Genomic DNA, 13957 nt, shown 5'->3' on the forward strand with positions numbered 1-13957 from the left:
TTTTTATCAACAACACTGACAGCCAGGAGAACACTCCAACATCATTACATACAGCCAGGGGAACACTCCAACACTCAGACATCATTACAGATAGCCAGGGGAACACTCCAACACTCAGACATGATTTACATACAGCCAGGGGAACACTCCAACCCTCAGACATCATTTACAGATAGCCAGGGGAACACTCCAACATCATTACAGATAGCCAGGGGAACACTCCAACACTCAGACATCATTACAGATAGCCAGGGGAACACTCCAACACTCAGACATCATTTACAGATAGCCAGGGGAACACTCCAACACTCAGACATGATTTACATACAGCCAGGGTAACACTCCAACACTCAGACATCATTTACAAAAGGAAGCATCTGTTTAGTGAGTCCTTCAGATCAGAGGCAGTGGGGATGACCAGGGACATTCTCTTGATAAGTTTGTGAATTGGACCATTTTCCTGTCCTGCTAGGAATTCAAATTTTAACAAGTACTTTTGGGTGTCAGGGAAAATGTTGTAGATTAATTTTCTTTAGTAATGTAGTGAAGTAAAAGTAGTCAGAAAATATAAATACTAAAGTACAGATACCCCAAAAAACGACTTTAAGTAGTACTTTAAATGACTTTGAATGAAGTACTTTACACCTCTGTACTTATGTATATTTAAAACCAAATACTTTTAGACTTTTTTTCAAGTATGACAATTGGGTACTTTTTCCACCACTGTGGCTTGAGGCCAAAATGTATGTAATTTTTATTGATTTTTTTTAATAAAAAAAAAAAACGTTGGACTCAAGCCATCATCAGTGTAAATGGTTGACACACAAACTTGGCTTCTACTTCAAGGATAATCGCATATCACATGATTAAGCAAGAATATACAACAAATACCATTATAATTATACCAGCAGCCCTACGTAGGCGCGCAGGTCCGTGGCGTCCATGGGTCGCCAGCCATCGCCGTATTTTCTGGCTCCGCTCCGTGCAGGTTCGTCATTTCCACAATTATCCTTTCTTTCGCCGATGTGACAAACAGGTGGAAGGCAGACGTGATGTCGCGGGCCTGGGTTGCGTGGCGGATCGCCCAGGCCCTGCGGCGGCCGTAGGCCACTGGGGACCAATTGATTTTGCCGTTTTTCGACAGCAGCGTCTCCCTTTGGGCTTGAGCCGAGGCCGTCTGGTCCTCTTCCTCCTCGGAATCGGATTAGTCTTCTTGGTCAACGGCAGGAGAAGATCTGTTCTAGGAATTGCGCTGCGGTGAAACGGACGGCCTCGGGTCCACTGATCAGGTCCACTGAGCACGCGGCACGGGGGGGGTTGTGTGCCGCTGACATTATTAGTATCCTCTCTACGGCCAGCTTACGCGGGAGACGACGTGAATCGACAAGGCCCCTGTCGCGCCCCTGTTGCGTGTGTAGCCGTGTGTGCAGTTCACCCGTGCACCACTGGGCAGTCCTTTTGCACACACACACACACACACACACACACACACACACACACACACACACACACACACACACACACACACACACGCGTCTGGACGTGTGTAGCCCTGGATGGGTCAGCGGGGGAGCACAGCGGGGGAGTACCAAATTCACTCTACACACAATAACACACACCTTGCTAGTGCTGGCTGGGCGGCTGGCTGGCTGAGCGGCTGGCTGAGCGGCTGGCTGAGCGGCTGGCTGAGCGGATGGGTCACGCTGACCCCCAGGACCACGGCACAGCGGGGCAACCCTCGAAACTCAGGGCCTGGGTCACGCTGACCCCCAGGACCCCGGCACAGCGGGTGAACCCTCGAAACTCAGGGCCTGGGTCACGCTGACCCCCAGGACCACGGCTCAGCGGGGGGAGCCACCGCACACGATATACACAATAACGCACACGCCTTGCTAGTGTTGGCTGGCTGGCTGAGCGGATGGGTCACGCTGACCCCCAGGACCCCGGCACAGCGGGTGAACCCTTGAAACTCAGGGCCTGGGTCACGCTGACCCCCAGGACCACGGCTCAGCGGGGGGAGCCACCGCACACGATACACACAATAACGCACACGCCTTGCTAGTGTTGGCTGGCTGGCTGAGCGGATGGGTCACGCTGACCCCCAGGACCACGGGAGGGTTATGAACAACCATTAGCCATAGTACCTCGGCCATATCCCACAAATCCCAGAGGTGCCTTATTGCTTAATTATATAATTTCTATGGTAAAAAAAAAACACAAAAAAAACACGACACTAAGGAAGTTAATTGTAAATACTTCCTGGCTCAACATTGGTACCTGAGTGTGACGGCATGGACCGAAAATTGCTATTAAAAAGATTTCAGAAAGTTGCTCATCAAATCAGAGGTGCGAACTTGGAAAATCTCTTAAGAGACATTCTTTGGATATGTTTGCTTAGGTACATTTCTCTCTTCAAAAGCAACAACAACACAAAGTAATTTACATCCTAATCACACTACAGCATAAATATCCATAATACATGAATACATGAATGAATAATAAAAACCTACCTTTATATTGCTGAACACTGATGTTGGTTTCTTCATATCCTTGACATAAATCTCCATTTTCTATGAAGAGTAAAGGTATCCAGAGGACAGAGAGAGAGTCCAGTCGCGTTGAACTCAGCTGTTGAGAGTGGGGGAAAGGAGTGAGTCTCTCGGTGTTGGAGTCAGAGGGGGTAATATCTCTCTCTCTCTCTTTGTCCCACAGTTCTACTCTTGTGAGTCTCAAATGAGCTTTTATGGCTCACGGTGATGTAACGAGGCCGGGTTCAGCCCACAACTCCACGCGCGCATTGTTTTGAACGCAATGATGAAAGACCGTATTCGGCACACATGACCTGTTTTTACGCACGCTGCGCAATCATTGTTTTTACTCAACGGTAAGAAACAAATTATGTAATTGTTTAAACAAACATCTAATAAACAGGGTATAGTTCTACACAATTGTAGTCAATGTTTAAATTGCATTACTGTATCTAAATGTATTTTTCAATAAAAAAAGTTTTAAACGTTTTAAAATTGACCATCCAACAAAAGTTTCTTTAGCAGTTCAGCATTTCAAAAAGTGTTTTTTTTATAGACATAATTAAAACATAACTTTGTGGATATGATGCAAAGGTGAAAAGTCTGGGTCTAGGCTGAGAGACATACATTACCACCAATCTGTTACATGTTGACCTTCGTGTCATCAATGAGAATGACCAATTAGCTAAGTTATTGGTCAACCATACCGCCCCCAAAATCCCTTTGAAAGTGAGACAGACCCACACACACACACCCTTCCCTCTCTCCCTAGACAAACATCCAACAGGTGGTTCCCAACGGTAATCGGTGTTCTTCTGATAAATCACACACAAAGCCTTACAAATCACTGTTTGAAAAACAAAAATGTGTGGTCATTATTCCAACAAAGCCAATGAAAGGCCTAGCAGCAACACACAGTGGGAACCGTTACCACGGTGAAGGCAGGAAGAAAAGGGCAGGGAACACACACTACAATAAATCAACAACAACAACATAAAAGATTTCCAGTTTATCGATGTACTCTGGCAGGTTACAAAATATTCATATCAAATGAGGCGTTACTTTGGACCTTGATTGAGCTTTTGTTACTGCTGTTATACACCAAGTACACCTGCTCTTTCCATGACATAGACTGACCAGGTGAATCCAGGTGAAATTGGATTGTGTATGTGTGCCATTCAGAGGGTGAACGGACAAGGCAAAATATTTAAGTTTCTTTGAACGGGGTATGGTAGTAGGTGCCAGGGGCACTGGTTTGTGTCAAGAACTGCAACGCTGATTGCTTTTTCCACACTCAACAGTTTCCCGTGTGTATCAAGATTGATCCAACACCCAAAGGACATCCAGACAACTTGACACAACTGTGGGAAGCATTGGAGTCAACATGGACCAGCATCCCTGTGGAACGCTTTCAATATTAGGAAAGTGTTGTAGATTCAATTGTCTCAAGGCTTAAAAATCCTTCTTTAACCTGTCTCCTCCCCTTCATCTACACTGATTGAAGTGGATTTAACAAGGGATCAAACTTATGTCATGGAAAGAGCAGGTGTTCCTAATGTTTTGTGTACTTGGTGTATAACAGCAGTAACAAAAGCTCAATCAAGGTCCAAAGTAACGCCTCATTTGATATGAGTATTTTGTAACCTGCCAGAGTACATCGATAAACTAGAAATATTTTATGTTGATTTATTGTCATCTATGTGCTTGGTTTAGGCACTTGGAGTGGCATGAATCGTCTTAGGGTCTTGGCAGCTTCATCAACCTCCTTGAGAGAAAGAGTGAGAGGGGGAGAGAGAGAGAGAGAGAGAGAGAGAGAGAGAGAGAGAGAGAGAGAGAGAGAGTTTCGGCCTCTGCATTGCTGGCTCTTTGGTGTTTTGAGTTGGGTATCTGTGACAACTGCTGTTGTTAAAAATGTGATTGATTGATGGATTGAGGAGAGTGGGCATGAGATTACTGCAAGAATCTTCTACAACGTCCCACATTATGTTCGTCACCAGTTGGACTTGGGAGTTTACCCCTTTACTCACAAAGACATCGGACATTCTGGTCTGTTGCAGTACATAGGACACGCTGGTCTGTTGCAGTACATAGGACACGCTGGTCTGTTGCAGTACATAGGACACGCTGGTCTGTTGCAGTACATAGGACACGCTGGTCTGTTGCAGTACATAGGACACGCTGGTCTGTTGCAGTACATAGGACACGCTGGTCTGTGGCAGTACATAGGACATTCTGGTCTGTGGCAGTACATAGGACATTCTGGTCTGTTGCAGTACATAGGACACGCTAGTCTGTTGCAGTACATAGGACACGCTAGTCTGTTGCAGTACATAGGACACGCTAGTCTGTTGCAGTACATATGACACGCTAGTCTGTTGCAGTACATAGGACACGCTGGTCTGTTGCAGTACATAGGACACGTTAGTCTGTATCAAGACATAGGACATGCTAGTCTGTTGCAGTACATAGGACACGCTGGTCTGTTGCAGGACATTCTGGTCTTCCGCAGGACATTCTGGTCTGTGGCAGTACATAGGACATTCTGGTCTGTTGCAGTACATAGGACACGCTAGTCTGTTGCAGGACATAGGACACGCTGGTCTGTTGCAGTACATAGAACACGCTGGTCTGTTGCAGTACATAGGACACGCTAGTCTGTTGCAGTACATAGGACACGCTAGTCTGTTGCAGGACATAGGACACGCTGGTCTGTTGCAGTACATAGAACACGCTGGTCTGTTGCAGTACATAGGACATGCTAGTCTGTTGCAGTACATAGGACACGCTAGTCTGTTGCAGGACATAGGACACGCTAGTCTGTGGCAGGACATAGGACACGCTGGTCTGTTGCAGTACATAGAACACGCTGGTCTGTGGCAGTACATAGGACATGCTAGTCTGTTGCAGTACATAGGACACGCTGGTCTGTTGCAGGACATTCTGGTCTTCCGCAGGACATTCTGGTCTGTGGCAGTACATAGGACATTCTGGTCTGTTGCAGTACATAGGACACGCTAGTCTGTTGCAGGACATAGGACACGCTGGTCTGTTGCAGTACATAGAACACGCTGGTCTGTTGCAGTACATAGGACACGCTAGTCTGTTGCAGTACATAGGACACGCTAGTCTGTTGCAGGACATAGGACACGCTGGTCTGTTGCAGTACATAGAACACGCTGGTCTGTTGCAGTACATAGGACATGCTAGTCTGTTGCAGTAAATAGGACACGCTAGTCTGTTGCAGGACATAGGACACGCTAGTCTGTGGCAGGACATAGGACACGCTAGTCTGTTGCAGTACATAGGACACGTTGGTCTGTTGCAGTACATAGGACACGCTGGTCTGTTTCAGTACATATAACACGCTAGTCTGTGGCAGGACATAGGACACGCTAGTCTGTTGCAGTACATATAACACGCTAGTCTGTGGCAGGACATAGGACACGCTAGTCTGTTGCAGTACATAGGACACGCTAGTCTGTTGCAGTACATAGGACACGCTAGTCTGTTGCAGTACATATAACACGCTGGTCTGTGGCAGGACATAAGACACGCTAGTCTGTTGCAGTACATAGGACACGCTAGTCTGTGGCAGGACATAGGACACGCTAGTCTGTTGCAGTACATAGGACACGCTAGTCTGTTGCAGTACATAGGACACGCTAGTCTGTTGCAGTACATAGGACACGCTGGTCTGTGGCAGGACATAGGACACGCTGGTCTGTTGCAGTACATAGAACACGCTGGTCTGTTGCAGTACATAGGACACGCTAGTCTGTTGCAGTACATAGGACACGCTGGTCTGTGGCAGGACATAGGACACGCTAGTCTGTTGCAGGACATAGGACACGCTAGTCTGTTGCAGTACATAGGACACGCTGGTCTGTTGCAGGACATTCTGGTCTGCCGCAGGACATTCTGGTCTGTGGCAGGACATAGGACACGCTAGTCTGTTGCAGGACATAGGACACGCTAGTCTGTTGCAGTACATAGGACACGCTAGTCTGTTGCAGTACATATAACACGCTGGTCTGTGGCAGGACATAAGACACGCTAGTCTGTTGCAGTACATAGGACACGCTAGTCTGTGGCAGGACATAGGACACGCTAGTCTGTTGCAGTACATAGGACACGCTAGTCTGTGGCAGGACATAGGACACGCTAGTCTGTTGCAGTACATAGGACACGCTAGTCTGTTGCAGTACATAGGACACGCTAGTCTGTGGCAGGACATAGGACACGCTAGTCTGTTGCAGTACATAGGACACGCTAGTCTGTTGCAGTACATAGGACACGCTAGTCTGTTGCAGTACATAGGACACGCTGGTCTGTTGCAGTACATAGGACACGCTGGTCTGTTGCAGTACATAGGACACGCTGGTCTGTGGCAGGACATAGGACACGCTGGTCTGTTGCAGTACATAGGACACGCTAGTCTGTTGCAGTACATATGACACGCTGGTCTGTTGCAGGACATAGGACATTCTGGCCTTTCTATTAGACGAAAGGTACACCATGTTCACATACATCACATTATCATTTGAAACTAAAGATATTTTGTCCTTAAAGACATTTTAGCACTTTTCCTGCTGAAAAACTATTTCCCACGTATAAATACAGTAATGTACGTACAAATACAGTAACGTACAAATACAGTAACGTATAAATACAGTAATGTACAAATACAGTAACGTATAAATACAGTAATGTATAAATACAGTAACGTATAAATACAGTAATGTACAAATACAGTAACATACAAATACAGTAACTTACAAATACAGTAACGTGGAATAAATACAGTAACGTATAAATACAGTAACGTATAAATACAGTAATGTACGTACAAATACAGTAACGTACAAATACAGTAACTTACAAATACAGTAACGTATAAATACAGTAATGTATAAATACAGTAACGTATAAATACAGTAATGTACAAATACAGTAACGTATAAATACAGTAATGTATAAATACAGTAACGTATAAATACAGTAATGTACAAATACAGTAACATACAAATACAGTAACTTACAAATACAGTAACTTGGAATAAATACAGTAACGTATAAATACAGTAACGTATAAATACAGTAACGTACGTACAAATACATTAACGTATAAATACAGTAACTTACAAATACAGTAACGTGGAATAAATACAGTAACGTATAAATACAGTAACGTATAAATACAGTAACGTACGTACAAATACAGTAACTTACAAATACAGTAACTTACAAATACAGTAACGTGTAAATACAGTAATGTATAAATACAGTAATGTACGTACAAATACAGTAACGTGTAAATACAGTAATGTACGTACAAATGCAGTAACGTACAAATACAGTAACATACAAATACAGTAACGTAGAATAAATACAGTAACGTATAAATACAGTAACGTACAAATACAGTAACGTACAAATACAGTAACGTACGTACAAATAGAGTAACATACAGTAACATACGTATAAATACAGTAACCTATAAATACAGTAACGTACGTACAAATAGAGTAACATACAGTAACATACGTATAAATACAGTAACCTATAAATACAGTAACGTACGTACAAATAGAGTAACATACAGTAACATACGTACAAATACAGTAACGTATAAATACAGCAACGTACGTACAAATACAGTAACATACAGTAACATACGTATAAATACAGTAACGTACAAATACAGTAACCTATAAATACAGTAACCTATAAATACAGTAACCTATAAATACAGTAACCTATAAATACAGTAACCTACACACACTTAAGGGTAAAGAAAATACATTGAGCTAAATAGTTAAACAACAGCAAATTTGAAGCAGTTGGTCTGATGGTGCCCTCTAAAGTCATTGGTCTCCCCCTTGCTAGAGAAAAGATGGGTCATTGTCTGTTGCCAATCCATACTGGGCTTGTGTTCCAAATGGCAACCTATACCCTATGTAAAGTGCACTACTTTTGGCCAGGGCCCATAGGTAATAGGGTGCAATTTCAGACCCACACAGATCAGTAAAGCATAACGTCAATAAGGGATCTCTGGTTGGAATTCTGACATACATGTTCCTCTTCTGATGAGATTCTTGGTTATTGTAACTGTTCAGTACGCCACAATTTACTTATAGCCTGCAGGTATTGTGTTTAATAACATGTTAGAAACATTTCAGCCTTTATAAATCTTATGTTACGTCTCTAAACTCCAGTAAAACTTAATGAACATTATTTATTTTTTCTGGCAACAGCTCTGTTGGACATTATTGAAGTCAGCATAACAATTGCACGCTCCCTCATAACTTGAGACGTTTGTGTGGCATGACGACAACTGCACATTTTAAGAGTGGCCTTTTTTATTATCCCCCTGCACAAGGTGCACCTGTGTAATGATCATGCTGTTTAATGAGCTTCTTGATATGCCACACCTGTCAGGTGGATGGATTATCTAGGTAAAGGAGAAATTCTCATTAACAGGGATGTAAACATGGCTCAGTTGGTAGAGGATGGCAGATTCCCAACGCCAGGGTTGTGGGTTCGATTCCCACGAGTGACTAGTACTAGTATTCAAATGTATGTACTCACTACTGTAAGCCGTTCTGGATAAGAGCGTCTTGCTAAATGACTAAAAATGTAACCGTAAACAAATATGTACACAACATGAGAGAAATATGCTTTTTTTTTGAGCAAATGGAACATTTCTGGGATCTTCACATGTTGATAAACTTATTTTTTCCTGATTAGAAATAACACCCCTCTCCACGCACTGTAATTTACTACTCGATAAGAGATATTGATAACAGCTAGGTAAAGGAGTCATCCGTTTGGAAAAGGGAATTGTAGATATAAATGACACTTGTTTTTGGGGCGGCAGGGTAGCCTAGTGGTTAGAGCGTTGGACTAGTAACCGGAAGGTTGCGAGTTCAAACCCCCGAGCTGACAAGGTACAAATCTGTCGTTCTGCCCCTGAACAGGCAGTTAAACCCACTGTTCCTAGGCCGTCATTGAAAATAAGGTTGTGTTCTTAACTGACTTGCCTGGTAAAATAAATAAAATAAAAACTCTGTGGAGACAAATGTGAAACCAAGTCTTTTAGCAGCAAACTAAAGCATATCAACTTTCCCGCAGTGAAGTCTATGAAACGCCGTGCCTTTACAACTTGGGTTGAAAATGTGTCGACCCTTATAGGTTTCTGCAGCCATGTGCAAAATGACACTACAGCGCTGACAGTTGGCCAGCTAGTGGGAGAGTTTTCAACGGTTAATTAAAATCTATTCATCGCGCAAGGGAACCAGGGCCCCACAAAGCCCATTTACACACCTCCGTAAGGTAAGTCTGAATATCAACGACTGAGAAGTGCGTAGGTAAGGCATCGACGTCCTAAGTCTGAATCGGGCCCTTATAGTGAACTACTTCGGACCAGAGCTCTATGGGCCCAAAGTAGTGCGCGATAAAAGTGAAGATGAACCAGTCTTTGAAATTAAATGAGTCAAACTACACATCAAAACAGACCACATGAATAAGAAAAATGAAAAGCCTGTTTATTTTCAAGGGTCCCGTTTAATTTGTATGAATTTCAGTTGACAGAATGAACACCTTTTAATTTAACATGCAGTGATCTTGAAGACAAATCAGACAGATTTTAGGTGTGGAAATAAGATCAGGCCATGATGTTGCCAGGTTGGTGTGATATTGCTCTGGTCAAAGGGCTCAGCATGAACAAGCAGCACGTCACGCCTTGGACCAGAGCTTGGCCATGATGTTGCCAGGTTGGTGTGATATTGCTCTGGTCAAAGGGCTCAGCATGAACAAGCAGCACGTCACGCCTTGGACCAGAGCTTGGCCATGATGTTGCCAGGGTTTGGCAATGGAGTTGCCAGATTGGCAGTTATTCTGATTTTCACAGTGATTATTAGTGTTCTAGTATAAACTCATATTTTCTCATTCTCAAAACAGCGTGTGTTTGGGCAACCTGGGTTTTGTTCTGACAGAACTGTCAAAGTCAAAAACAAGGAAGAATGACAATAATAATAATGATGATGATGAAAACCTTGTTAGATATTCCTTCCTCAGATATTTGTGAGATTGGAATTGACGGTTGTGATAATGAACATCCAAAAGGAGAACGATGGTGGATAACACCAACCATTAAGCATACATCTCTGAAATCCACTAGCGGTATGTAGTGTACCACCGCAGGCCTGTAGCAGGCACCCAGGCTGGTCGACTGACTTGAACAGATGCTGAGGAGATCAGTGTCGTCAGCTACGCCAGCCGCTCCATTGGCACGTCTCCCAAGGAAGAGGGAAACTAATGTGTGTAGTACACATGTTCAGTAGGGTCCTTCAAGTGGCGATCAGGAACAGACGAGACAAGTCAGTATCCACAAGATGTCAAGCAGATTAGATCTGCTTAGGCCTTGGCGATTGACCGCGTCGATCCCCCGAGAAAGCCTTCCGTACCTTGAGTTTACCACGACAGAAAGAAACAAGCAGTACACAGACAAAGCTCTTATCCAAGTCCAAAAATGGCACCCTATTCCCTATATAGTGCACCACATTAGACCAGAGGTCTATGTGGAGGCCAATGTAGGGGACTAGGGTACAATTTGAGAAGCAAACCCTCTGTCCACTTTGGTACCCTACCACTGTACTGTACATTAAAAGCTTAATCTGGTGTCTTGTCATCCTCTCACTGAAAACAGATCTACAACCACAAATGAACATCTCTAATTCTCTAAAACACAACAAAAAAACGACATATTAGCATGGTGTGTCTTTAAAAACAGGTCCTCAGAGCGTAGTCGTTAGGAAAATGGCTGCGACGACTTGTTGGCACATTTTTTATCAAAAGAGTGATGTGTGCAGTGACGTCCTTGTGGGGTTTCCCTTCATAGTGAGGGTATAGGTCTATTCTTGTGATGCATGCTGGGAAATATGACGACCTCAGAAAGAGAATCCTTGGTACTTGGCTGAGAGAACAGCTTGAAGCCTCCACAAATCCCAGAAATACCAATTACTTCCACTTCGACGACACAACGGAAATGTGATTCAACTACATACAAAAAAAAAAAAAAAACTATACTTTACAAAACATTGTCATGATGATGAAAGTCTGTTCTTTCTTTTTAATAAGGCACAAGGTTTGTAAATGTATTCCTCATGGTGATTAGTGCTGTTCAGTAACTCCTGGGCCTGCTGGTCCTTCGGGCCTGGTCCGTACAGAAGCCTGGGGCTAGATTTTACACGTATGCCCCCAACGCTGCATGGAACTCCGTCAGACACTGGACCAGCTGCTGGAACTTAGGCCTCTCCTCTGGATCAAGGGCCCAGCAACACGCCATCACCGCAAACCTACAGAGAGAACGAGAGAGAGAGAAAAAACAGAGAACTAGCTAGGTCAGCAAGGGCACTCACACAAGCCATTTAGACCAGCTCATAACACAGTTTATGTTGAATCAAAGCCCAGGACTTCAAAATGTGATCTAAATAGCACAACACGCACAAACAATGTTTTCTAAATCTGCTGATCACATAACAATATTAATATATAATATCCCAGTACCACAGGTTACCATACCACCATTGGGGCAGTACCACAGGTTACCATACCATCATTGGTGCAGTACCACAGGTTACCATACCATCATTGGGGCAGTACCACAGGTTACCATACCACCATTGGGGCAGTACCACAGGTTACCATACCACCATTGGTGCAGTACCACAGGTTACCATACCATCATTGGGGCAGTACCACAGGTTACCATACCATCATTGGTGCAGTACCACAGGTTACCATACCATCATTGGGGCAGTACCACAGGTTACCATACCATCATTGGTGCAGTACCACAGGTTACCATACCATCATTGGTGCAGTACCACAGGTTACCATACCATCATTGGTGCAGTACCACAGGTTACCATACCATCATTGGGGCAGTACCACAGGTTACCATACCATCATTGGTGCAGTACCACAGGTTACCATACCATCATTGGGGCAGTACCACAGGTTACCATACCATCATTGGTGCAGTACCACAGGTTACCATACCATCATTGGGGCAGTACCACAGGTTACCATACCATCATTGGTGCAGTACCACAGGTTACCATACCATCATTGGTGCAGTACCACAGGTTACCATACCATCATTGGGGCAGTACCACAGGTTACCATACCACCATTGGTGCAGTACCACAGGTTACCATACCACCATTGGTGCAGTACCACAGGTTACCATACCACCATTGGTGCAGTACCACAGGTTACCATACCATCATTGGGGCAGTACCACAGGTTACCATACCATCATTGGTGCAGTACCACAGGTTACCATACCATCATTGGGGCAGTACCACAGGTTACCATACCACCATTGGTGCAGTACCACAGGTTACCATACCACCATTGGTGCAGTACCACAGGTTACCATACCACCATTGGTGCAGTACCACAGGTTACCATACCATCATTGGGGCAGTACCACAGGTTACCATACCATCATTGGTGCAGTACCACAGGTTACCATACCATCATTGGTGCAGTACCACAGGTTACCATACCACCATTGGGGCAGTACCACAGGTTACCATACCATCATTGGTGCAGTACCACAGGTTACCATACCACCATTGGGGCAGTACCACAGGTTACCATACCATCATTGGTGCAGTACCACAGGTTACCATACCACCATTGGGGCAGTACCACAGGTTACCATACCACCATTGGGGCAGTACCACAGGTTACCATACCACCATTGGGGCAGTACCACAGGTTACCATACCACCATTGGGGCAGTACCACAGGTTACCATACCACCATTGGTGCAGTACCACAGGTTACCATACCACCATTGGGGCAGTACCACAGGTTACCATACCATCATTGGTGCAGTACCACAGGTTACCATACCACCATTGGGGCAGTACCACAGGTTACCATACCATCATTGGGGCAGTACCACAGGTTACCATACCACCATTGGGGCAGTACCACAGGTTACCATACCACCATTGGTGCAGTACCACAGGTTACCATACCACCATTGGTGCAGTACCACAGGTTACCATACCATCATTGGTGCAGTACCACAGGTTACCATACCATCATTGGTGCAGTACCACAGGTTACCATACCACCATTGGGGCAGTACCACAGGTTACCATACCACCATTGGGGCAGTACCACAGGTTACCATACCACCATTGGGGCAGTACCACAGGTTACCATACCACCATTGGTGCAGTACCACAGGTTACCATACCACCATTGAGGCAGTACCACAGGTTACCATACCACCATTGGGGCAGTACCACAGGTTACCATACCACCATTGGGGCAGTACCACAGGTTACCATACCACCATTGGGGCAGTACCACAGGTTACCATACCACCATTGGTGCAGTACCACAGG

General features: G+C 44.5%; 2 protein-coding genes across 3 annotated transcripts in view; both read right to left on the bottom strand.

Annotated features, from left to right (window-relative positions):
- LOC115124702 (solute carrier organic anion transporter family member 2A1-like) overlaps nucleotides 1–2763 on the bottom strand; it is a 115032-nt gene extending 112269 nt beyond the window's left edge. The window contains exon 1 of the mRNA XM_065009491.1: nucleotides 2511–2763. Coding sequence (XP_064865563.1) covers nucleotides 2511–2567 — 57 coding nt within the window. The 5' untranslated portion in view covers nucleotides 2568–2763. The remainder of the gene's footprint in view (nucleotides 1–2510) is intronic.
- Nucleotides 2764–10051: 7288 nt separating this feature from the next.
- Nucleotides 10052–13957, bottom strand: part of LOC135564482 (tyrosine-protein kinase RYK-like) — a 159998-nt gene continuing 156092 nt past the window's right edge. For both annotated transcript variants that reach the window (XM_065009493.1, XM_065009492.1), the window contains one exon: nucleotides 10052–11884. In XM_065009493.1, coding sequence (XP_064865565.1) covers nucleotides 11773–11884 — 112 coding nt within the window. In that variant the 3' untranslated portion in view covers nucleotides 10052–11772. The remainder of the gene's footprint in view (nucleotides 11885–13957) is intronic.

The sequence above is a fragment of the Oncorhynchus nerka genome, linkage group LG25, assembly GCF_034236695.1.
Source record: "Oncorhynchus nerka isolate Pitt River linkage group LG25, Oner_Uvic_2.0, whole genome shotgun sequence".
NCBI classification, from domain to species: Eukaryota; Metazoa; Chordata; class Actinopteri; order Salmoniformes; family Salmonidae; genus Oncorhynchus; species Oncorhynchus nerka.